The sequence below is a fragment of the Notechis scutatus genome, chromosome 1 (assembly GCF_049901735.1).
Source record: "Notechis scutatus isolate UNSWTSFEM ecotype Mainland chromosome 1, rNotScu1.2, whole genome shotgun sequence".
Taxonomy (NCBI): domain Eukaryota; kingdom Metazoa; phylum Chordata; class Lepidosauria; order Squamata; family Elapidae; genus Notechis; species Notechis scutatus.
In genome coordinates this window covers 185805060-185832416 of record NC_142009.1, presented here as the reverse complement: position 1 = coordinate 185832416, position 27357 = coordinate 185805060, and the positions used below count along the sequence as shown (strand labels likewise).

General features: G+C 38.3%; 1 protein-coding gene across 2 annotated transcripts in view; it reads right to left on the bottom strand.

Moving 5' to 3' along the window:
- The window catches only part of CCDC141 (coiled-coil domain containing 141), a 127590-nt gene extending 100498 nt beyond the window's left edge, over positions 1-27092 (bottom strand). Inside the window, exons 1-2 of one of the 2 annotated variants that reach the window (XM_026668060.2) lie at positions 26861-27092; positions 25521-25643 (exon numbers count right to left, since the gene is read on the bottom strand). In XM_026668060.2, the coding sequence (XP_026523845.2) occupies positions 25521-25643; positions 26861-26962 (225 nt within the window). In that variant the 5' untranslated portion in view covers positions 26963-27092. The remainder of the gene's footprint in view (positions 1-25520; positions 25644-26860) is intronic. The other variant, XM_087949666.1, reaches the window with a different exon arrangement.
- Positions 27093-27357: the final 265 nt, after the last annotated feature.

Sequence of the window (27357 nt, the reverse complement as noted above, 5' to 3'; positions counted from 1 at the left end):
ATCTCACCAGGCTCAAGGTTGACTCAGCCTTGCATCCTTCTGAGGTGGGTAAAAGAGGAGCCAGATTGTTGGGAGCAATATGCTGACTCTGTAAACCGCTTAGAGAGGGCTGTAAAGCACTGTGAAGCGGTATATAAGTCTAAGTGCTATTGCTACTGTTATTGCTATTGGTTTCAAACATGGCAGAATTTGTTTCCCCCATTCTGAGAGTGATCTGAGGTGACTGGACTAAAGTCACCCAAACAAATGAACAAATGAAGTTCTCTTTCAAGACACAAATGACCAGGATCAAATTATTCTATTGTTTGAGTCTCTCTGGAAAAGGCTGTGGTGCTGTGGTATTACTTATGATGCAGACGTGGTATTCAGCAGGTTCTGACCAGTTCTGGAGAACCGGTAGTGGAAATTTTGAGTAGTTCGGGGAACCGGCAAATACCACCTCTGACTGGAGATTTACCAGTATCCTTCCTCTTCCACGCCCACCAAGCCACACCCACAGAACCGTTAGTAAAAAAATTTGAATCCCACCACTGTTATGATACCTCCTTAATTTTTAGTTCAGATTTAGTTGATAATAGTACTGTATTGTTAGGGTGAATATTGATTATTTGCAAAAACATTGCAAGAAAAAGTCAGATTATTCATTTTGATCTTAACAAATATTAAGCATGCTTTTTATCTTAAACTAAGGCTGATTCGACATATTTCCCCCTTTTATTTGTCACCCTGGAGAATGTTTAAAAAGTATTGCCTGAGAAAGTTATTATCTTGTAAGTTTAAAATGATGGAGAGGATATCTCGATATATATAAGCTTGCCCCTCTTTTTTCTCATTTTGTTTGGTTGTTAATATGAATCCAGGGAAAGGAATTACTGTAGGCTTAAAGATATGCACATAATTCTGAATAATATAACCCCAATTCAAAATTTATTAATATATGAAAAAATATGAATTTGCCTAGCATGAAGAATTATCATTCTTTTATAATAGAAAGACAGCATCCTGCATTTTAAGTCTTGGATAAATGATATGTTTGCTCTCTGCTTTATGGAGTTGCTTTTTATTGATGTGATAGAAAAACTGATCAACATTATTCCATGTAGTCAAGTTTTCACATTGTGCTTTTTATATCTATTATAACATTTGTTTCTTTTTTTTATTATTTTTGTGGCTTTTTAATTTCTTTCTGTATATTAAAGGATTTTTAAAAAAAATCAGTGGGTCATACAAGCGATGCGATGGACTAGAGGTGGGGCTCTTGCCTCACAATCAGGAGACTGTGAGTTCAATCCTAGTTAGCAGCCGAGATTTCTCTCTTTGGGCGCAATGAGTAATTGTCTGCTGTGAACTCTGTGTAGGCCTCAGGAAGGGCAACCAGCCAGTAAATACTTGAACTCTGTTCAGTTGCCCTGACTACACCCCAATGCAAGGAATTACAGGGTCATTTAAAAAAAATTAGTGGGTTGTACAAACCTAGGTAATTAGATTAGTCATGGTTTAGTTCATTGTGCTATTGTGGTTTTAAACATACTCAGATTAATCTCATGATTTCAAAGGGTACTGGTACCTGCTTATCCTACAATCTTAGCAGCAGGGTTATCCAAAGGAGTTGAGGAGCAAGGTGAAATGTATTCATTGTTGAATTAGAAGTAGTATACAGGAAGTCCTTGACTTATGACTCTAATTGAGACTAACAATTATGGGTATATAAGCTTTGATGGTCATAAAGTGGCTCACCAAATGATCGGACCCAATTTTATGACTTGTTTCTCAGCAGTCATTGAGTGACTACCATGGATGTTAAGTAAAAATGGCAGTTGTTAGGTGAACACCATTGTTGTTCAGCAAACCTATTGTTCATTGGACCAGTTTTTGCCAGAAACCAGAACTAAACACTGGTTTCTGACAAACCCATCATATATTGTGGTCATGTGCCCATGGGGCACTACAAAAAGTTGTAAATTCAGACCATCCAAAACACAATCACATGACCGGAGAGGGGGCAACATTGGAACTTTGAAATCAAGTTGTAAGCTTCGGGCAGCTCCATCATAACTTCAAACGATCACTAAGCAGTCGTGAAGGACCTCCTGTATAGGTTTGCCTTTGCCCCAGAACAAGTCATTTTTGTTTTGGTTCTTTTGCTACTTTCACCTTAAGGCCTAAAAAGTACTGCCATTTCTCTTTATTTCAAAATCTTCAGAGTATCTTCAGCACGCCTTCTAGACTTGAAGTATTTGTGCCCGTTTTCATCTCAGCTCTTTATCATGACAATGGATGAATGGCGTGTCAGGTTTTGCTTTTACTTTGGTGCTATCTGGAAGAATGCATAATGAGGAATCCATAATAGACAAATTAAAATCTAGGATAACTCATTCTCCTGATACAGACTATAATAAGAACTGAAGATAGGAAAAGATGAAATTTTCCTGATAAAGACCGAGCTGAGAAGAGGAAAATAATAGAACACTTAGACATTGTGCTTTGAACTCAGAATCGTAATATCCAGATTCTCCCAAGCCACCATATCTTCTGCCAGTAATAGTTGCGTCTGAATTGGCTGATAATCTCCCTGTTCTAAAAGAAATGCGATGAGAAATACTTTTCAGAAATAATGAACAATTGTTTCTTAATTAAAAAAGAAAGATTAATAGTTGTCGTGAAAGAAAAAAAGCATGAACACAGAGTTACCAAAAATGAATTATTATTTGAAATATGAACTCTGCACAATACAGACCAAGAGAGTGAAAAAAGAGAGTGAAAAAGAAAGCCACCACAAATATTTCCTCTGAATATAGTAGATGGAGAAACAAAAACACATTTTTCTAATTGGAGGGCATTGGTGCACAGCCTATGTATACCTGTGGCCAGTCTAATGGTGGCCTTCCAGGGCATGAAAGGCATGGTAGCTTTAGTTGCAGATGGGGGCTACATTTTGGCTCCTTCAGATTCTGAAGTATTTTTGGAAAGTCAGATCCAAAATGCTTCAAAGCCCGATTGATTATTTTCCTTAGGGATAAAGCTGAGAAGATTGACTGAAGTGTGGTACACACATTGTGTAGAAGCCTTAGTAAAATTCCTATTTTTCCTACCAGCCCTGAGCTTATGAAGCAGGAGGATTGGTCAAGAATCATGAAAGCCACACTAGATAATTTCATTCTTCTGAGTCAGCTATTATGTCTGCAGACCTCACTTAGTCTTAACAGTAGCAGTAAACTTTGTGTTAGACATGCTTGCTTAAATATCTTCCCTGCTGGAACAGTAAATAGCTTAATGTTTCTAAAAATACCTTCCATGTTGAAGGTAGGGGATACTAGGTGAAATATGTGAACATTTATAGCAACTTTTAGAAAGTTACACAATATGATAAAATTAAAATACACAGAGCAATCTTTGCACACTCCAACCTTAATCCTGCTTGGTCTGATGGAGTTTATTTTCATAAAATGTGCACTGGATGGCAACCATAATTCAGCTCACAGAACAAATGTCAAAGGCATACTAAACACACACACAAGCTAATAGATTGAATATTAATTTGGCTTGTTTGTATTATCCTCCTCAAAGTGTATGGGTGAATAAAGGTAGTTTTTCAGTTTCTCACTTTCATGGCCATACACCATGATTAATTTTAACATGAATTGCCAATAATTTTTGTATTAGTACTTTTTAATTGTTTCAGTATTCATATCGTTATTGTAATTATTGTCAACTCTTTGGTCCAATTCTTTAGTTTTAAAAAATCTAAGTAGGCAAAGGCTACTATCAGTTCTTACAGTTGGGAAATTCAGATTTTCATTATGCACACCCCCAAAAAATTTTTTATTTGACTTTATTTATCAATTGCTTACAAGATAATAGGTATAAGAATAAACATGAGTATGAATACAGGAAATAGGTACAAATAAATGGGGACAATAGGGACGGTAGGCCCAATTGTGCACTTATGCACGCCCCTTAATTGGTGTTATCATTTTTATATTTTGCCTGATCAGAAGACTTACTCAATTTTCTTGGTTATCTGTGTACAGGAATAAGCAAATATACCTCCCTCATTCTTCACATCTTCATATCTTTATATATAGGAAGGGTAACTTTCACCCTAACCTTTCTTAACCAGTTTGATCTAGTGGTTAAGACACCAGGCTAGAAAACAGGAGATAGTGAATTCTAGCCTTGCTTAGGCATGAAAGCCAACTGGGTGACTTTGCGCTGGGAAATTGAGAGAGGGAGGAGTATGAGATGTTTACCACCTTAAAAGTAATAAAAGTAGTATTAAAAATAAATAATGTATGATCAGTTTCCATGATTCTGAATTTGTAGAAATCAGGATTTTTAAATTGCACACAGGGTTTCCACAGATGGAAGAGTCATTCTTGACATAGAAAGGTTTGGTTGGGAGAAGATGAATAAACATACATATCTCTGGTCCTTCACCTCACATGAGTGACTACAGGTATGCCTGTCAGATGCAGTATATGGACTCACATCATAACACAAGAAGTGTCCAAATGGGGTTTTAAAAAAAATCAAGATGGTTGTTATGATGCAGTCCACATTTTTATAAATGCATCAAGATGCTGTTCACATAAAAAGGGACAAGGCTTCAATTTTGTCACCATTTTGACTTTTTTGACCCAACCAATGGATACTGCTACATTTAGGCATGCAGGAAAGGGGCAAGGGATGAAGCATGTGTTATACTCAAAACTTACAACTTGCATACTTTTATCACATGCCTGGACAGTAATATATAAAGGCAGAGTTTGCTTCATGATGCAATAATTTCATGTAATGAAATTATTTTGCTGTGGGGGCGGGTAGGTCTGTGACAACTTGCTACGGCCAACTGAATTCACCACAGCCAACTTGCTGCAGCCAATTCACTGTGACCAACTCCCCCAGGCCAACTCACCATAGCCAACTTGCCCCAAGACAAGTCATCAGAGGAAAAGAGTTACACTAATATGAAAAAAAAATAATGGAATAGAATCATTAAAGAAAGGATGCCAAAGGAGGGACAAAATGAAATGTGAGTGACAAGAATTAAAATATATTTTATTTTATTTTTTTAAATAAATTTTATTAAGTTTCCAAATTTTAAAAACATAAAATAAAACTTTATACTTTGTTATCAACATCAAGACATCTTTTGCATCTCCTCACATTTTTCAGTATATGTATTTACTTATTCCTTTACCATTACATCTTACTCTTACTATAAATCAATATCTTTTATCCTTACATCTCAATCTTCTCTATGGTATATTTACATATTTACATATTCCCTCATTCTTTTCCTAATTGCCATTTTATTTTCTTTTTGTTTCTAAACCACTCATCCCAGACATCCCAGGCCCTATAATAAACTGAATCTTCTCTGTCTTTTATTTTCATCGTTAGCCTGTCCATTTCTATACAATCTATTATTATTTTTATAACCATGCCTTCCGGTGGAACCCTTTTTTCCTTCCAGAGTTGTGCGTATGAATCCTTGCAGCTGTTAATATATGTAACATAATATATCTATCTGTTTTATTGCATTTTTGTGTTATTATGCCTAATAAAAAAGTTTCCGGATTAAATTCAATTTTCTGATTCGTGATTTCTTCTATCCATTGTCTAATTGTATTCCAAAAAATTTTCACTTCCTGGCATGTCCACCAGGTATGAAAATAAGTGCCTTTTTCTTTTCCACATTTTCCACAATTTGGGTCTGAGTTAAACATTTTTGCCAAATTAGCGGGAGGAAGGTGCCATCTGTAGAACATTTTGTATTGATTTTCCTTGTATGCTGTGGATGTAATTAGTTTGTAATTTGATCCCCACATTCTCTCCCAATTTTCCAGGTCTATATTGTAGCCAACATTTTTCGCCCATACCACCATTGTCTCTTTGACCACCTCCTCTTCCATTTTAAAATCTAGTAGAAAGTTATATATTCTTGAAATCATTTTCTTTTCCATTTCTTGTAGAATTTTATCTAATTGATGCTTTTTAATTGTTTTAAATAATTAAATTGAATGGTTGCATTGTCCTGCAGCAAGTTTCTGTGGTGAATTGGCCATTTTGAGTTGTCCTGCGGCAAGTTGGCCACGGTGACTTGACCATGGTGAGTTGGCTGTGGCAAGTTGTACCATTCCATGCTGTGGGTGCCTCAGTTGCTGTTTGCTTCCTGAGGAGCAGTGCAAGGGGAAATAAAGCCAGAATACGTTAGAATGCCAAGCATGGCTTCTGGGCGTACAGTATGGACATTTCAGACAGGCCTTCTTCTCAGGCAGCAGCAGAAAGTTGTAGGCCAGCTCTGTACTTGGCTACAGAATTCTGAGACTTCAGCTGAACTGCCAGACTTCTCCTTCACTATGTCAGTTGTAGGAATTTCTTGTGGTATAATTAAACATTTGGTTTATCTGTTCTAAACAGAAGTTTCAGCTAGCAATTCCACATTGGCAGTATTTATTATATAACAACATTATTTAAGCTCAAAAAGTGTTTTTCATTCAGAAGCTGCTAATTATGCTACTAAATTTGTTTTTATGCATTTGGTGTGCTGAATCTGAGTGAGCAATTTATTTTTTAATTGTAAGCTATTTGCCAATAGGTAAATGGGCACATTTGGCCATTATGTGCTTCTCTTGTTAGGCAGAGCAGCCTATGAATTCAATAAATATATTTCACGTCAGCCAATTTGTTTCCAGCGCCAGCTGTTCCTCTTACCATTCATTACATTTTGTGCACAGAGCAAAGTCAGAAAGTGACATTTATGTGTGTTTAAAACAGGCCTAGGTATTGATTCAGTAAAAGTATCTCAGTCACTCTTAGCTTATTCACAAGAGGATTTCCAAAGCCATCCCAGGGAAAGAATCACATTCAGAAAATCATTTATTACCCTGAATATAAGGCAGGCTCTAAACATACTCTGGATTAATACAAATGGAATAGATGACGTAAATACTGCTAAAAGCAATTGGGTTGATTTGAGATCATTTCCCAGGGCAAAGAATGTTTGTTAAATCTGGGTAATTCCCCCCCTCCCAGAAATAACTCTGTGTATTTGATTGTGCATGCATATGAAAATGACTATAATATAATATAATTGACTAGATTAATTAGGGTTCTTTCCATTCAGAAAATGCCTTGTTAGATGTAAATAGAAGTAAGTTCTCGAAGAGCAGGTGGCAGTGACAGGTAAGAGAGCCTTTATACAACTTCAGCCTTTTGTGGATCAGGAGTTCCTACGCTCAGTCACTCAAACTCTACTCATCTTCCTATTGCAATATGCTCTACATGAAGCTACCCTTGAAGAGCATTCAGAAACTATGACTGGTGCACAACACAGCAGTGAGGGCAGCTCTTAGGCTTCCTAGAGTGGTCCATATTACACCACTGCTTTGCAAGCTGTACTTGTTGCCAGTCTGCTTCTGGGTGCAATTCAAGGTGTTGACCATCACCTTTAAAGCCATGCATGGCGTGTGTCCAGTCTACTTGAGGAACTGTCACCTCGATGGTACTGTCCTGCTCCCACCCATATCAGCAGAGGGGGCATACTGCGGATCCCACCAACCAAAATTTTTTGGCTGGAGCGATCCAGGAAGAAGAACCTTTTTCTGCCATGGCTCCTGCTCTCTGGAACATATTAGCCCCTGAGGTGAGATTGGCTCCCACCCTCCTGATGTTTCAAAAGAGCCTTAGGACCTGGCTCTGCCAGCTGGTTTGAGGTCCCAGTGGGTGAGTTTCATACTAGAGGTGGTTGACTAATTAAAACTTAATCCCACTTCCTCTCCTCCACCCCCATGTGTCTGGTTCCCTCCTTTGCCATCTTGTATTAATTTATCTATTAATGTTTTTATCTGCTTTGTTTTTTACGATCAATTTTAAAGTTTTATGTTGTAAGTCACCCAGAGTCATTGGATATAAGATGGGTGGCAATTAAAGTCCATGAATAAATAAATAAAAAGAAATCTGTGTATTAAAATATTTAGATATCTATGAAATATTTTGAAAAGAACTCCCATAAAACAGCAACATAATAGGAGTTATCATGGAGGAAGAGGTGGGGAGAGAGAGAGATAAACTTCCATCCAACTTCACACAAGCCAATTTTTCCTCATGCAACAAAATCTACCTTCAATATATTACTTCATTCACCCACCAGATCTACTTTTGAAGAGTTACCTTAACTTCAGAGAAATTTGGACAGAAAAAGAACAACAAGGTAGAGGGGAAAATCTGTAACTTCTGTGTCATTGGGACATCAATCAGAGGTGGTGGTTGGAAACTAGTTTATGCTAAAGGAACAAAAATATAACTTTAAAAAAACTTTAAAAAGTAGGGATAAATATCTAAAAAGTGTTTGTCAAGTAATCTATCTTATGACATATAGTGACTGCAGCCAAATTTCTGATGATCCCAGCAATCACATTATTTTGTCAGCCAATGGCAGGACATAAACACAACTTGACTAAAATAACATCAACAGAGTGAGAAACAATTGTGCAAATGGTGCTTTCATCCTGGCACTAAAAACAGCCCTAGTCAGCCACTATGCAGGTATGAAGAATGTACTTAGTGCCTCTGTTTTCCTTCTGCTTTTCCTAACACTAGACTGACACCTTTGAACACTTCCCCTTAGGTTTTCCACACACCCAACACTGGAAAGCATTGCTCATGTCTAGCATAATGTGCCAGCAATCGCTGGTCCTGTCAGCACTGCAGTTGCTTAAAATATCATTACAGTACACAAGGGCATCAAGGGTGACATAGCAGAGTGATAACATAAGATTCACCACAAGGTCATTTAGAAGGTATCATGGAGTCATCCACGTTTACTCTCTGAAATTGCAAGCCATTCTCTAATGGCCTGTACCAGAATATTTTAATTTACAATTCATTATCCTATTTGAAAAAGCCATTATCCAGGGTACACCAGCTGTTTTGTGCAATAATGTATCATGAGCTTTATCTATTGTCCAGCGTAGAATTAGGAGAACATAAGCCTTGTAATTTCAGCCAAGCTCTAATTTAAGCAAGATTATATATGACACAAAGGGAGGACTCGAGGCATCTCATTGGGTGGGGAGGAATTTAATATGACTTTTGGTTTTTATTTACCCTCTCGACTTCTTGGACTAAAATTTAGAGTCAGTTGTGAAATGGTGAAAAAAAAATTGAATGTGTGCTTATAACTGTGCTATATAGAGAATTCATTATTTGTTGATTTAGATCAGTAGTTTTTAAGCTGTTTAGGGAATAGAGGCCACAATGATTTTTTGCGGGAAGTTTCTCTTTCAGAATTGGCCTCTGTTTCCCTCAAAGTCTAAAAATAGGCATTTCCTGGACTTCTACAAATAAATCCCTTTTACTCCATGACTTTATTTGGAAGTATGTTCCTGCAGAAAATATGTACAACAGTTGTGGTACAAAACCAGAAGTGAAGGTGATAAGAGTTCACGGTGCAGTAAAGCCTTAGTTCTCCATGCTAATTGCAACTACAGGTTTCCATTTGATGAGGGTTAACTTAGATCTTTCTGGGGAAAGATGGACAGGATAAAATGCTTGCAGGCATGCTAAATGAGTTGCAGGATTCTTAGAAGATGAAGCTCCTCATATCCCTTCTGGGTGGGACACCAGTTGTACACTGTTCATGATGATGGATAAGGTGGCATCTTGTGCAACTATGATACTTTACAATTTAGGAAATGCCAAAACTTGGATAAGATTCTTTGTAGTTTGAACTCTGCTACCTGTGTATTAGACTCCTTTCCTATGGTTCCTTCAGTAAGTAAGTAGGTACAATAAGAATGGCTGGATCCAGGAGGGAGAATGACTGGTTCTTTGAGAGAGAGAACAGTGCTGCAGAAATGTGCCCCTAGTTGAAAAAAAAAACTCTCCCAAACCCAAATATTTTTAACAACTTTTGTTGTGGATTTTGTTAGGAAAAGCTGTGGAGAAGGGCAGTTGGGAATAGTTATAGAGCCTGGAGGAAATGGTTTATCTGAATCATTTCCAGATGAGATTAGGCCAGTCATAGAACTGAAACTGCGTTGGTAGATTATTTTTATTGGGTCCTGAACAGGGGAATATACTCCTCTTGGTTCCATTAGACCTTTTAGTGGCTTTCAGTATCGTTGATCACTGTATTCTTCTGGACACTTACAAACTTTGGGAGTCCAGGGCATTGTTTTATAGTAGTTTTATAGTGGTTCTAGTCGGTGTCATGGGGAGAAAACAAGTGCAGGGAAGCTCCAATATGGGGTTGCAGTGCTGTCCCTGTGAAATATAATATATACATGAAATCCCTAGAAAATGTCATTTTTTGGTTCAGGGTGACAACTTGCCATCACAACCTGTGTCAGTGAGGTTATGGAAGGTTAAAACTGGTGTCCAGAGTGTTGTGAACTAAAGAAATATATTAATAAAGATTCATTTGCCTAGCAGGATCGTAATCCTGCACGTCCTATTGGCCCATATAATGGCAAGTTACGATTGGTTCATTCGAGCAATCTGACTGGCTGTTGGCGGGCCGCGCCAAGATTCAAACGCTATAACAATACCCACTGGTTATCCGGATAGCAGCTTACGCTATAAAAGTGACTGCTAGCCGGGGTTCTTTGTCTCTGTTAACATGTTGTGAATAAAGAGCTGAATTCACGAGAGAAGCAGTTTCGTCTCCGTTTCTAACCCATGCCTCATACTTAACATAGAGGAATCTAGATGGGGCCAAACAAACACTGCTTAAACCCAACTAAGAAAAGTTGCTAATATTCTATAACAGGGGTATCAAATTTGCGTTGTCATGGCAGCATCACATGATGTATCAGGACTTTTTCCCCCTTTGCTAAACACGGCATGGGCATGGCCAGTGGGTGATGCATCCAGCCGATAGGCCGGAAGTTTGACAGCCCTGGTCTATAAACATCAAATAACATCAACCTTGGCAGATATTGTGGAAGAGGTAGTTTGTGGTTTGTTCCACCTGGATCCTTAGCTCCTGCTAAGGCAAAAACCATGGCCAGGCAGCCTTCAGCAAACTCCAGCTATTGTACCAGTTAAGACTCTACAAAGACAGAGATGCCCCAACTAGAAAGCCTTACAACTGGCAATGAAGATATTGAAGTGATGGATGGTGGAGCTGTCTTTCAGGGTCAACCATAAAAGAGTGAACAGACAAATTGCAGCATATTTCATATTGCAGCAAATTGCAGCATATTTCCAGCAATATGCCAGGAAAGCCTTGATTCTAATTTCAGTGGTACAATTTTGCGTTCTGGAAGAATTGCTGGATGAGGCATGGGGGGGATATTAAAGACAGAAATGGGAGTGACTTGTTGCTTGAAAACTTCTTAAAATAATAATAATGGAACGCTTAAGACTGCAGTTGCCTATCCTTGCTATACCCTGTCATCCCTTTTATATTTAAGTGTAGATACGTTTTTTAAAAATCTGAAGAAGCACTACACAGTATAAAATGTACATTTCGTCATGTACTTTGGCTCTGTGAAATACAGTTTAGAAAACATTGGTGACTTAAATAGATCAGCAAAAGATTGTCTTTATGTTCCCTGAAGTTTATACAAGCACTTTATTATGGAAACAGTCATGACTTTTTGTCTTTGTTTAGACATCACCTGTTTCAATCTCTAAACTAGAAAAATCAGTCTGCCTTTTCAATTCTTGCAGCCCATGAAAATAAAATGGCAGAAAATAAAATCAACACAGACAGTTTCTTTCCGAAAACTAGGCAGCTAGATATCATCTTGTTTTCTGACAGTTAAATCTTTGTCTGAAACTAAGTGCCATGGCGGGAAAAATAATTAAAAAGAATTCTTAGTGCAAAAGAGAGAAGGGCTTTTTCGTGAAATAGATCCCCAATATTATATTCACACTGCTCAGAATGGGAGCATCGAATCAAGAAGATATCTATGATTTATATAATCATATGGGGGTGGAGGGGAATTAGAGCTCTCAAAATTTGAATGTAGTAAAATAGACCAGAGCTGCAGTCCTGGGATTATTTATAATGAAAAGGATTTAGAGCATTTCAATGACATCGTTGGCTTATTTGTTACAAAATCAGCTAAGCATATTTATTTATTTGTGTTATTCATTAGTTTATGTTCCTTTTATTGATTTTTATTAGAATGTCATTGCCCCTTAAAGAAATGTTTCTTTTGTTTGCTTGCCATCCAGAGTTCTCAGATAGGTGGGCAGCCATATAAAATTGGACAAATAAAAATTATATGCAACCCAGCAATCCAAATGCAGCTCGACTTATAAACATTCGGTTAGTGATGGTTAGAGGCACTAAAAATGTGTCTTATGACTTTTTTTTCACACTTACGACCATTGCCCCATCCTGATGGTCACAAGATCAAAATTCAGATGTTTGGCAACTGGTTCATATTTATGACGGTTGCTGTGTCCCAAGGTTATATGATCACCTTTTGTGACTTTCTGACAAGCAAAGTCAATGGGGAAACCAGATACACTTTACAACTGTCTACCTAACTTAATAGCTGTAGCAAGAAAGGTTGTAAATTGGGTCAGAACTCGCTTAACAACTGTCTTGGTTAGCAATAAAAATTTGTTGTGGTTGTAAGTCGAGGACTACCTGAAATCTCATATTCTGGTTCAGTGTACATTCCTAGTAGACAGCGTTCTTCATCTCTAGAACTCTCAAATTGTGTAGGTACCAGTTGATGTCTTTTAAATGATTATTCCATTAAGCATAATTATTTGCTTGGGTAAGGGTTACTACACACCATACCATTATAGTATGAAAAAATTGAAATAACTCTAAATAAGTATCTTCTATAAGCAATATTGGCACAAACAACTAACAGATTTACCATAATTCTTAGAAATGAATGGTTGAATTACTGCTCTTAAATTATTGCTTAAAATTATAATTATGATTTCAGACAGCCAAAGTAATGTTTATTAGACAGCCAAAGTAATGTTTATTATACTAAAAAAGGAAAGAGACATAAAAAGAGTCTTGGCTATGTATAAAAATTCATTTAACTATGTGGGTATTTATATTAATGGTATCAAATTAATTTTGACTAAATTAATGATGACTGTAAGTTAAAAATCCATGAAATAACTGCTACATCTCTTCATTAAACTTTGTTCCCTGCACATTGCCCTCATAAATTTTTGAAACTGTTTAGGTACACTTCCAATGCAAATTGACTTGACTGTAACCTTTTGTACAAATGTGAAATCACAGCTTAGTTCTGTACTATTTTACATTTTTCCCATATATCATGGTCCAGATAATGTAGCATTTATTTTAAAAAACCTAATCTAAATCTGTTTGAAATGGAGTTATGATTAATTGCATGGATTAGAAACTAAGTTGCACCATTCTTTAAGTTGTTGTCGTACCATAAGAAATTGTAAATAGTTTGTAATACCACCTAACTAGACTTTGTGGAAAATAGACTAATTTGGTCATGTTTTAATTCCACTGAAATCAGGACTAATTTATTGTGTTAATTTCAATGAGCCTAAAGCACTGCCAACTAAATCCAGGACCTATGTTTAAGACCAGAACATATAATAGATGTGATTCACTCTTTCACTATCCAGCCCATTTACATGGTAATAATTATTAGCTGGGACAACTTTAAAGGGGATTAAACTAGCTCATGCAGGATACTGCTGTTAATGAATACAAGTTGTGATAGCAATATATTACTTTCAGTATTGGCAGCTATAAGATTTCTCAACCTAATTTATTCCATGAGATAATAATTAGAAAGACCACAAATTGCACCCTGATAGTGGAGTTCCCAGTAGAATGGGGTAAAAAAAAAAGTCAAGAGAACACAACGCAACTACTCAATAAAAACTCCATCCCTTTGAACATCAACACACATAGGGAGCTGAGCTTTTACCATGTGGTTATGTCTACCACCTTAAGCAAAGGTGTTAAACTCAAGACCCAGGGGCTGGATCCAGCCCATGGGTTGCTTATATCTGGCCCATGGGGCCACCCTGGAAACAGCGATGGACCAGCCTGCGGTGCCTCTGCCAGCAAAAACAAAGGTTGGGAGGGTTGCCTGTGGCCCTCCTGAGCTCCGTTTTCACTGGCAGAGGGTTGCAGGAGACCGTCACTGCTGAAAACAGAGCTCAGGAACCCATTTTTTGCTGGCAGAGCACTCAGCCACCACAGGCGCCCCCAACATGAGGGACGTCAAGCTGGCCATGCCCAACTGGCCATGCCCACCCTAACCCTCCCAAGGTCAAACACAACCCTAATGTGGTCCTCAGTGAAATCAAGTTTGACATCCCTGATCTTGAGGTTTCTTTTTTAAAATCCCTTCTTCCCCACAGATGCCTCTGAGAGTCCTCAGCAAAACTATATGAGTTTTTTGGTTGGATCCTACATGGTTCTTTTTATATTTTTCTCTGCTCCAAATTTACAAGTGAAGTTATCCAGGAAAATCAGAACACATCCATGCTTTAGGAAAGTCAGGGACAGAGGTGGTATTCAACTGGTTCACATCGGTTCAGAAGAAGCGGTGATTTGGCATGGGTCGCCGAACCATTGGTGAGCCCTGGCTGGCCATGCCCCTGACCCGATCACCTGGTCGCCCAGTTGCTCACTTGCCCCAATTGCTCTCCTAGCTCTCCCTACCAGATGGCGGCTGCGGTGCAGCTCGGGAAGATGTCCCGGGGATGCTGCACATGTGCACTGCATGTGCAGCCACTACACATGCAGTGCACATGTGCAGCAGCCAGGGACATACGCCTGCCTGCCTGCCCTCCCAGAGCATGCTTTCTTCCTTCTCCTGGCAGACGTGCCTCTTCCAGCCTGGCCCAGCCCGGCCAGCCCAGGTGGGTGAGCAGATGTCCCGGGGCTTCTCGCCCCCCCCCACTTGTTGTGAGATGCCTGCAGCTGCTGCATGCTTTTTTTGGTGAGGCTTGAGTCCAGCCCCACCGGAAAAAAAACACCCTGTTCTATGTGCAGGGCCTGGCAAGTCCAAACAGCCAGCGCATAGAACAGGGCAGCACCAGACCGTTGGAGAAGTGAGCGAAGCCAGAGATCAGTAATTTTCACTGCAAGAAGCCTGCAACTGCCGCCTGCCCCACCCAAAAAAGCACAACATGCACCGGCTCATTGGAGAAGTGGAGCGGCAGCTTCAGGCTTCTCACATCAAAAAAGGGGCGGCTGGAGGAGACTTCTTGCTATGAAAAAGAGGTGGCTAGAGGTGACTCTTTTTCTATGCCAGAAGCCTCCTCCAGCCGCCTCTTTCAGCGCAAGAAGCCTCCCACAACCTGGCTGCTTCTCTCCTCCTTCTTTTCCTGTTTGTTCTGTATGGCCGAGGAGGAGGAGAGAAGAAGCCAGGTTGTGGGAGGTTTCTCATGCCGAAAGAGGCAGCTGGAGGAGGCTTCTCACACCAAAAAAGGAGTGGCTGGAGGAGACTCCTGGGACATCTGCCCACCCACATGCTGGCTGGCTAGGCCGGGCTGGAAGAGGCGTGTCTGCTGGGAGAAGGGAGAAAGCATGCTCCCGGAGGGCAGCACCGGGTAGGTGGGCAGATGTCCCGGGACCACTTAAAGGTCGACTTTAAGAGCACCCCCATGGAAAAAGTCGAGAACCAAGAGCAAAAGTAGTGGCGGCGGGGGAGACAGGGGCCTGTGTGGCCCTCCACAAGGAGTGTGAAGGAAGGCAGACACTGCACCTCTGAGGAAAAGAGGAGATGCCAACGCCCTGGCTGTCAGCCGGGAGGGGACCACAAAGGGACACATCACATGCCCCTGTCGCCCCCGCCGCCGCTACTTTTGCTCTAGGTTCTCGGCTTCTTCCATGGGGGCACTCTTAAAGTCAATCTTTAACAGCTGGAAGACATTTTGTTAGATCTCCATTAACTCATCATTGGGTGAGAGGTGAGAATACATGAGAAGTCTTGGGCAAAGTTCTCTGACTTTTAAAATGCATCCGCGCAGTGTCTGCCTCTCTTCATGCTCCTTGTGCATGCCAGGAGCACCTAACCAGAGTGAGAGAGAGCGAAGTTGGCTGCTATGGGGTAGGCGCCTTGGCTTCCCCTCTTGATCCTCACAATCACCCTGAGCCAGTGTGGTTTTTTACTTGGGCAGCCAGACGCCCGCAGCAGCACCCGCAGCAGCAACAGGCAGCGCCACAACAACGAGGTACAGTAAGATTTGGCAGTGCAAATTTATCTCCGAGGGGCTTCTGGCAAAAAACAAACCAAAAACCACCCCAAAACAAAACCCAGTCAGCAGGCAGCTTTGGCAGGCAGTCACGATCTTTAGTTGGGATTTTTTTCCATCAACCCAAGGGTGGACGAAGCGGGGGGTAAGTTATGTAGTAAATCACCCTGTCTTTGGAACATCAGTCATGTGACATCACTCGCAGCAAGGTGCCACACCACCATGCTGAGTTGGCCACACCCACCCAGTGACATAACCACCAAGCCACGCCCACCAAACAAACCACACCCACAGAACCGATAGTAAAAAACTTTGAATCCCATCACTGGTCAGGGAATAAAATCACACCATCTGTTTTTAACACAATGGAATTTCTCTTTCTGTAACAGCCAAGAAAAACACTTTTTTGGTAGTTGTGACATACTTTGACTGTGATTGTTGAAATAGAATGGAAACTGAAAAAATAAGCGATTTCTGTTAAACCTTTTAGCTCTGACAATTACATAGGGTCTGTTGATAATTCAAACCATTTCTGAATTTAGGATATAAATTGTCCAAAGTCTGTAATGTTTTAAATAAACAATTTTTAGGCCTTTTAGTTCAGTACCTAATTTAGCCTTAATAGTCTGAGTGATTCTTGGTAAATACAGCAGTCTTTTAAATAACTACACTGTTGCTTTCATGACTGCAAAAATTACAGTAAAAAACAAACTAGCAGGTAGAATTGATAGCTGGGATACTGCATTCCATATGGCCAATCCTAGTTAATTTGATAGCTGGGATACTGCATTCCATATGGCCAATCCTAGTTAATTTTTGGAGCTGTACATAGTAATCTGCAATGCTAAGTATTATTTATTTGGGCTGGTCTCAAGGCCACAAGATTTCCAGTAGAGATCAGGCAAGTTGCCTGGAATAGATTTCCATTGAAGATATTGGGAATACACCTGGATCATTTTACATACAAAGCATTTACTTTAATTCCAGAAAGGGAATCAGATAGTATCAACAAAATGTAGGACCAAGAGCAAAATACAAGGTTTTTGCCTGAAAGCATTGGCCAGGTTCCTTGTTTTCTCTCACAAATCATCTTGGGCTCTTTGTATATTTCATAGAGGCTTGTATTTAGGGAATAAATTGTCTTCTTGTTGTTTTTTATTCATTTGGCATTCTGTTAAAAAGAGTTTGGATGGCAATTTTTCATATAAGGACTCTTTAGACTAGAGCAGGGGTGTCAAACTCGCGTCGTCACAGCATCATCATGTGACTTATCACAATCTTTTCCCCCTTTGCTAAACCGGGCGTGGGCATGATCAGCATGTACAAGTTTGACACCTCTGCTTTAGAGAAATCACAATACTTTGCATTGGAAAATTTCATGAGTTCAATAATGCCACTAGAATCTTTTTCTCCACTCCAGATCTATGGATTAAATATTCCATCTATCAGAAAAAAATATTCTAAAAATAATTCACAGTTTAAGGGTGGTTTCATGTAAAACGGACTCTTTCATCTAGGTAGGAAAACACCCAAAGAATGAACATAATTTACATCTTAAAAATAGATTTTTGCACATATCCCATATATGAAAATTGATCAATTATGGCAAGCACATTTTGGTGGAAAAAATCTGGAAGATCCATTAAATGACACACACACACACAAAAAAAAGAATTTTCCACTTTAGTGTTGTCCAGATTCTTGCAGCCTTGATCTGGTAGCACTGCAATGAGCGTGGCTCATATTTTCCTATTATATTGTAAATGTTTCCAAGTTTGAGGGGGGAAATGACTTGTTCTAGATTTTTCAAACAATAAGGTTCACACAAATCACATAATTTATTCATTTACTTTCATTTCAGGTGCAATTCCCTAAGGGGAAGCAAAGCCCATGATTAGAATAGCAAATATGTTTGCCTTTCTCACTGGCTCTTTCTCATCCTTCTGAGGTCAGTAAAATGAGGACCCAGACTGTTAGAGGCAATATGGTGACTCTGTAAACCACTTAGAGAGGGCTGCAAAGTACTGTGAAGCAGTATATAAGTTTAAGTGCTATTGCTATTGCTTTTAAAAGCAAATACCCCAGGGTTAAAGCAAGAGAAATTAAATGAAAGACAGCAAGAAATATTTTAAACAGTATTCTCCTCTTTCCTTTGAATACTATTTGTTCAAGAACCCACAGAAGAATTCCTTTACCATTTTCTCCTAGCATCAGATAAAAACCACATTGATTTCAACTCTGTAACAGAATCCAGCAACTTAAAAAACAGCTGATGGGAGGGATGAAATTTGGAATAAAGGAGCATGTTATAAAAATGACTAAGTGCCCCTTAACACATCTTCTGCTTTCAAATTGTCTTTTCCCTTAGCCTAGCAATGCTTCTAGGAACCCATCTTCTAGCCCTTCCAGATGGCAGCTCATGCTATTATCCAAGTGTATGTTGTCACAAAACAACACACAACTGAATAGCAAGGCAATTTTGTATCTTCCATTACCAATCTAGCATTCCTACCATTGCACTCTGACCACTTTGGTGGCTAGAGAACGATGTTTGGATATTTCCTGACTAAGCCGATTGATTGCCCTTAATATTCTTCAAGCTGATTATTCAACTGTTCTGATTGTCCTTCTGCAGGTCTTTTCCCCATTTCTTTCTTTCTGGCAAAAAAAATAAAGCCCTTTCCCCGCTCAGATATATGATGTGGGAAAGAAGATTAAGAAGTGGTTTGTTTCCTCTCATGCTCCACAAGGCATCTATTTATCTTCTATAGGCAGAAAACTAACACTTGAAAGCCAGCTGAATTACTAAATGCGTACTAAAATGGGAGGGGAAGGAGCTTAAAACACATGAATGAGCTACTTGAGAAAAAGACCTTCCTGGATGTGACATCTCAAAGTGACCTACTTCTAGGAAGGGGAGAATACTAAAAGGGTAAAAAAAAAAAAAAGAAGAATTATACTGCATGGATTGTGGAAAAAAAATAGGAAATGCTGTGGCAGGTGAGAGAAATAAAAGAAAAATGAACAGATATCTGCAGGACATCATTGACTTTATCCAAATGTATATTCAATGTGTAAATGGCCCATTTTTGTGTGGTGCAGCAAACTGTTATCCATTTAGTTGATGTTTCAGATGGAAGTCTTCCTTCGCCTTTTCTTGATATATCATATATTCAATCTCGATTTTTCCCCCCACACCTCTTTACCACTGAGCCATGAACTTTCTGCATTATATTTATATACCTGGGCAAGGTAGCTACAAATGTATTCTGATGAGGCTCTTTGAACCACTTACTTGAGATGCTTTTGGACATGAATATAATAATACAGTGAAATAGGAATATTTTTTTTAAAAAAAGTAACAGACAAATGTAACAAGATTGGAGGCAAAGAAACTATTGCTTAAGCAAACAGTTAGTCTGAATAAATGGAAGTTGTAAATGTTACTTCTTGCTTTCCTGAATCTAATGTAGTATGGTGTTTTTTTTTCCAGGCTGATCTCTTTGAGCTGTGATAAATAAGACTTATCAAATTGATTGAATGAGTCACAGTATCTAATTATATGAATGTTCAGCAGATTGAGGCTACTCTTCTTGTAGAGAATCCCTATTTTTACGATTCTTTATTTACTATTCTCCTTCCCGCCAAAATTCCCACTGCAGCAAAGGGCCACTGCTTATCTCTTATTGTGCTTCTCCTTCTCCCCTGCTACCAGTACCTGCTAATCTGCTCTCTTGAGGAGCAAAGCAGCAGTGTGGACCAAGGGAAAGAGCTAATAAAAGACAATAGGCGCAGAAACAAGAAGGGAGTCCCACTGAGAGCAATTTGTTGAAGCCCTTTCCCTACAAAAATTGACAGTAAGCAATATAGGAGAGTTTGTTAAGGTCTTAGCATAAGATGTGTGTGTGTGTGTGTGTGTGTGCGCGCGCACACACACACATACTGAGGTGTTACAGACCTGAAGCACTGGTAATCAAGTGAAATATGAACAAAAGCAAGAGTTTATAAAGACTTAAAAGATGCAAAGACTTAGAAATGCCTTTCTAGCAAGATGTTCTTGTGGAAAAAAAATGTTCATAATACTTTATGCTATTGTTTCACTTTCTAATTGGAATATCTCTTTATATCTCACAGGACATAAAGCCCTTCTCACAGGTTCCAGGATAAACAGAATATATAGCACAATCTAATGTGTTAAAACAGACAATATTCCTCCTCCGAAAGACAAACATCCAGCTGTTCATCACCAGACTAGGTAAAATCATGACCCAAGAACCCAACAACTCACACCACCAAGTTATATAGATATTCTTCGTTATTATAACAAAACATGAATATTTTCTCCTAAACTAGATTCTCTCCTAATTCATTCCTCTATTTGGGATGGAGCAAATAAAATAATAAATAGCTCTCTGAATGAATTTTAAGGAGTATTGACAAACTTATTCACTCATGCCTGTGTTTTCAGAAAGAAAGCTCATTATGTAGAGCAGAGTTTATGCATACACTCCAAGGCCTCTACTCCAGTCCATTGTGACCTTTACTACATGACACAAAACAGGACCTTGGCAACCAGGCAGGAATGTGTAGATACATTCCCCAAATCCTCTAACTCACTTTCAGAGTTGAATCCCCTCACAGAACACCAAGCATAACAATTTGTTTCACAGAATATTTCACAACAAAGTGTAGATTCTTCATTGAATATTCATGCACTTCATACAATTATCCCAGCAAAGACATATCTCTTACTAGCTAGAAAAGTCGTCAGTCACAATTGGAAATGAAAATCTGGTTTTAAGTCATTGCAGTTGTAAGTCCTGACATCTATGTAACTGGATCGATTTTTTTTCGTATTTGTCATAGTGGTCATTAAGCAAATCACTACTGTTCTTAAGCAATGACTGTTAAGAGAATGGTACAGTCATTCTCCCAAATGGGCTTTTTTTGTCAGAAATCAAGGACACAAACAAATGAATTGCAAAATAAATCAAACCAGATTTTTCATTCAAAACTCTGAAGTAACTCTGATCCTTATATTTTTGACACTATTCATACAGCAAGCCAGTTTCCTTAAGAAATCCATAAGTAAAAGGTAGACTGATTCAACAAATAACTGAAAAATCAATGAATTTCAGGGAATAAAACAACAATTCCTAACACCCAATGGGACATCAGTTCAACAGGCATACATAAAATAGCTTTGTACAAAGCACTTTCCCTTAATTGAATCATATTTTCTATTATTTTAAATTTTGTTTAGGAACAATTACCAACAGATCTTATAATAATGTATAATAGCAAGATTATAATTGCAATGTATGTGTTATAATATTTCATTAGAATTTCATTAGACGCCTGCAGCTGGTGGAGCAATCTAACTGGGTAAAAAATCTTCCCGATTTTATAGAAAAAACTAAGTTCAAGAGTGTAGCCAGTTTACAAAATGCATTCCCATTAAGATATGATCAACCACCACAACTTCCTAAATTAATAAGATTTCTATATTTCCCATACTGAGATTCAGATAATTTCCCCTCCTAGCATCTTTTTAAAATCTGTTTCACGTATCTCTGCTGAAAAGCAGAAATAAAACTGAACATTAACAAAACGCCGATAACACCACACTTCAAATTCTCTAGATTTTCTCCTTGTCCCAGCATTTAATCTAATCTCCTTAAACCTAAGTCTGAAAAGGCTGCTAGCTATTATTATCTCATCCTCCTTATTTTTTTTTTTTCACCATTTTATCTTCAGCTCCACTTTTTGTCATTTGCATTATTCCTTACCATCACATGGAATTCATATTCAAAGAAAACATATTGACTCAAGGAGATAAACATTACGGTCGAAAGGACTCCATTACTAGAAAACAATGTCTATGACTAAAAATGGGAAGTAGACAACCTGAGGAACGGGCCTCTGTCCTTTGAAAATGTTAACCAGCTAAAGGGCTCTGACAAGTGCATTAAATTAAAATTCTCTCAGCCATTCCAGGCCTGGATCTATGGAGGTGAGATGAATAATTGTATATGGAAGATTGTGAGGCAAGCAAATTAACCAGGTCTAAAACAGTCCATTTCTGCTTGGAGCAGACTGAAGCCTTTTTACTTAAGTCTTTTCTAATTTGTCGCCCTACAGACATGCTGAGGACTATAGTCCCAAGAACTCCTGGCCAATATGGCTTCAGGTTTACTGAATACTTTATTTACTGTAGATAAATCTTTCCCTGTTGTTCACTATTGGCAAGCTGACTGATGCCAGGTGTTACGTTTTCAAGGTGTGCAAATGGATATTTTTAGGATATAGATCAGAGGCAGAAAGATTTTAAGAAGTAAAAGAGACTCTTCCAAACAGCTACGTGGCCCCTTCTCATTTCCAGATTTCAGATTCACATTGAGGGATCTTACATGTTATAACACTCTATAAAGATATTAGAAATAATAAATATTTATTTCATTTATAAATAAACTTTCAAGTTTCATTGTTGAAGCATTGGAATGTGCTTAGAATGTTGGGCTAGGACTTGGAGATGGCCATGTTCAAGTTTACTCTCTGCCACAATATCTCACCTGGTGCCTGTGGGACAGGTGCTTTCTGCCTGCTTACCTCATCGAGTGGTTGTGAGAAAAATTGGAGAAGTGAACATCACCATGAATTTCTCGAGGAAACATATGATGTGTTCCTACCAAGTGAAAATAATTTTATACATAACATAGTTCCCTACCTCCTGTCTGAATTTTGCCTCCTGAATCAATTCTAATTCTGCTTTGCTTGATTGCTTCCCAGTATGATTTCAATACATAATTTTCTACGAAATTTATTTCTTACTAATGTGGAAGTAGGTTCATTATGAGGAATGCATTGCTTTAGAACAGGTCTGTCAAACTCATGGCCCGTGTGCTGGATGCATCACGTGCTGGCAACGCCTATGCCCAGTTTAGCAATGGGGGAAAATGTCCTGTGATGCCGCCATGATTTAGAACTTCCATGGAGAAATTTTCTGCTTCTGGGAAGCTTTTTATTCCTCCTTGTGATGTTCAGAAATGAATGTCTTCCTTAACTACTTCTTTAATATGTCGTTCTCCTCAGCTTACAAGATCCAAGTTCTGTTCAAGATCAGCACACAAAATCAGCATGTTCTGCTTTTATTATGGAAAGGAAGCTCCTGTCATTATTTGTATTGAATACATGGCACAAAGTGGAAGCTGCACGCTGCAAATTGATACCGTATGTGCTAAAATTCAGAGTATATTGTTTGAGGTTCCTGTGTACAGTATTTAAATAGTTTGCAATATCTAATGTTGTCCCATTACACCCAGGAGACCTGGGCATTGTGAGTATGGTGATGAATGGCACCTCCAGGAGCCAGATAATGTCTTTTCTTCTGAACTATTAATAACTTTTCCCTTGCCATAAGCTTCCTGCCAATGACAAAATGGCCCCAAATGTCTTGTTTGAACTGAAGTAGCAACTATTTGTGGTTTTAATAGAAATATGCATTAATTGTACAATGATGCTGTTCTAACTGCTGGTTGGAAGCTACCCAGAGTTCAGTATCAGATGAGTGGCTATATAAATGTTTTAAATAAATAAATAAGCCAATATTGTGGCTATACTCCTGCATTCAAAGTATGTTCTCCTCCTTTTTTTGTAAGCAACACATAACAGGAGGTGGTTTTGATTGTGGTATTGCAATGTTGACACCCACCTCAGACACCTTAACCCTCTTGTCTTTTGAAAAAAAGACAATAACAAAAAATTGAGTACTAACAACGGGATGCCTTTTCATGATAACAAGCTCTACCATCTGAGAGGTCACCTTCCTCTGACCAATGTAGAGTTGTTTCTGAACTGGATATGCCAAAAGTCTTAGCTAACAGGGTTAATACATGTAGTTCTCAACTTACAACAGTTCATTTAGTGACCATTCGCCAAACTGGGCGTGAGCGTGGCCATTGTGTGACGCATCTGGCCTGCGGGCTGGGAATTTGACATTCCTGTATTAGACATTCTGTTATATATATATATAGCACCACAGAGCAAACTAAGAATACAGTCACCATGTGCTTTACTTCTCAACTATATAACTGTAACAGGAAACTGAAAACTCTATTTAGAACAAAAGAGCACAGAGTATATACCATAGATCCAAACTTGTAAACACTGCCATCTACTGGCTAAATACTACTGTAGTTGTTGCATAAAAATACGTTCCAACAATGAATTCCAACACAAAGTCAATGAAAAAGCCAGATTCACTTAACAATAATATTATGAATTTAATAACTGCAGTGATTCACTTAACAAATGTGGCATGAAAAGTCATAAAATGGGGAAAATTAACAAATTTCTCATTAGCAACATACATTTTGGGCTCAATTGTGGTAGTAAGTCAAGGACTATAGTTCAGTATGTTATGAACTATAAAGTCAGATAGTCCTGATAAGTAGCTATCTACTTTAATTAGACTAAATGAGCTACCAGATATCTGTTGCAAAAATGTCTAAAGACTGTGTGAACTACTGCCATTTAGTATTTCATCTGGAATTTTGCACTCCCCTAATGTTGTTATTGGTAAGTATGATAAAGAGGACTATAAAATGGAAGATAAACTCATTTTAATTCCATGTGTGCTATGGTGTCCATTGAAACATTACACCAACAGTTGTACATACTGATGTATGGTTCTGGGAGCTGAAATAAAAATAGCAGGGAATAAGAGTACCATATCATCTTTCTTTCAGGGACTTAAAACTATACTTTGCCAATCTAGGGAGTAAATGCAACTGTTGATTTGTTCTTGTTTGTTATCCTTCCATCCTGATCCTTTTCCATTATATTAGACTTGACAACTTATTGCCTACCACTTTTGTTAGAGTATAACTACCATGATCCTCAGCCAGACAGGCCAATGAAGTTGGTTGGAAATTATAGTCCGACACATCTGGAGGGCACTTAAGGTCAATGCTTATAACTGACTTTGCCACCTGGTGGTAGCCATTCACAAAACATGAAAATTGATGTTGCCATCAGAAGCAAGTATTTGTCAATGTTTGTCTCTGGATGCTGATCATGTGTAGTTGTCAACTCCTATCTCTGAAGCAAGGGTTTAGGAGAAGTTTGATACAGACATGTCTGAAGAGCTGCTGGGAAACGATAATTCACTGCTTGATATTTTTTTTTTAAGGCTTATTTTAATAATGTGGAAGAACTCCTCACGTCTTCTATGATTGATTATGATAATGCCCATAATTCTGCTGAATGGTCATTTTCAATTTTGAAATCACAGTGAAAACCACAAATTACAGCATTTCAGGTTGTATTATTTCTCTTACCTTAAGCTTAGTCAGGAGAAGTTCATGATCATGTAATAATTTTTTGGTCTCTTCTTCATTGCTGCCAATTTCTAATAAATTTGGTGCTGATTCAACGAGCTGCAGCTGTACCCATTTGCCACACTAAAACAAAAATATAAGCAAACATTGTTCCAAGCAGATACGGCACTCCACATTTTTGTACAGTAATTGGTTCAGACAGTAATAAGCTAAAATCAACAAAGGATATAAAGCAGGTGGGTCCAACCTTTTGGCTTGCCTGGATGCATTGAGTGAAGAGGAATTGTCTTGGGCTGTATATAAAATTATATAATATAGTTAATGTATATTATGTATAAATAAAATTAAAAGTTTACCATTATGTATAAATAATGCTAAAAGTTTACCAGCTATATTACTAGCTCTCTGGGGCAGCATGCAATCCATGAGTTGTGGGTTACAACACCTGACATAAAGGATTATGAGCTGTATCTAAATGAAGTCATGCTTAGAGTAGAAGTATTTAAATAAATAGAACTAAGGCTACTAAATTACATGTTTATTTTAATAGGTCTAATGTGAACTTCACTATTTTGGATCAGCCTGGACTTTCCTTTGCAAGCCATAACTATATTTTACTTTTATTTATAAATATTTATTTATTTATATTAAAGATGTTTGCATGTCATCATAATCAAAACCATGTCTCAGTGGCTCACATAAAAATAAGTAGCACATAAACTTTAGCATACATAACTTTCAATAGAGAAGATGTGCAATGAATGCGTATACTAAAATGAGATGGTGAAATAATACTCATTAAGGTTTTAAATAAGCCTTTTTTTACTTTGTAAAATGCAAATTGATATTTGCAATATATGAGCATTAATGATTCCCCTATACATTAACATCATAATGATTCCTTTAGTTAATCAGCTTAGGTTAATGCACTTTTATAAACTGAATATAGTCCTTAACAATATGGAAAACAAAGTTATAAATTCTCAGTGAATGCAATCACAATCAGAGAAAAACTACATGCAAACAAAGATGTCCCTGCACACTTTGCTGTGCTGTTTATTTAATTTTAGTCAATATGTCTTTAAAGAAAGCGAATTATTTATCTGGGATGATGCCTGATTGATTTTTAAATTTGCTCATCAAAAAGCAAATTATTTCTCTTGAATGATGCTTGATTGATTTTTAAACTCTTTCACTCATCAGAAACTTGCAGTACATTATCCTGCTCCTTGGGGTTTTTTCCTTCGGCAGCTCAGCATTAACTTTTATACGTGAACATTTGAGCCGAGTACAGAATACCAACCTAGCCCAGAGGCAGAATTAGGCTCTGTTCTGCTTACCTTAAGAAGAGCAATGACAATTCTGCAATTCCCAGCCTCAACCAGAACTGAACTAACAGTTGTTGTGGAAAGTGGCTCCTCGGGACTATTGTTGCTGGTCATGGTGTTGCTGTAGAACTGGGCTTCCCGTGAAAAGGTTTCCCTCCAGCAGCTGGGAAAAGCTGCTGGTCATTGCAAAAGGCAGCAAATGGGGTTATTTGGCTCCCTTCCGTCAAAGAGCTCAGCTAACACTGATTGCTCTGCCAAAAGGAAAGAACAGGAGGTTAAAAATAGACACCCCCCATTGAATTTATCTTTCAAGGCAGGAGGAGGGAGAGGGAGAGAGGGATGTGACACTCCTCTATTTTTGTAGTTTTTAACTGCTATCCATTTTTGCCCCCTATAAACATAGATCTTAGGTCTCAAAACATAAGGCTTTCTCTGTTTGCTAATAGGAAAAGGTTAACATATAGGAAGTGGGGGAAGAGAAAGAAAATGAATGTTTTCCTCAAGTTGCT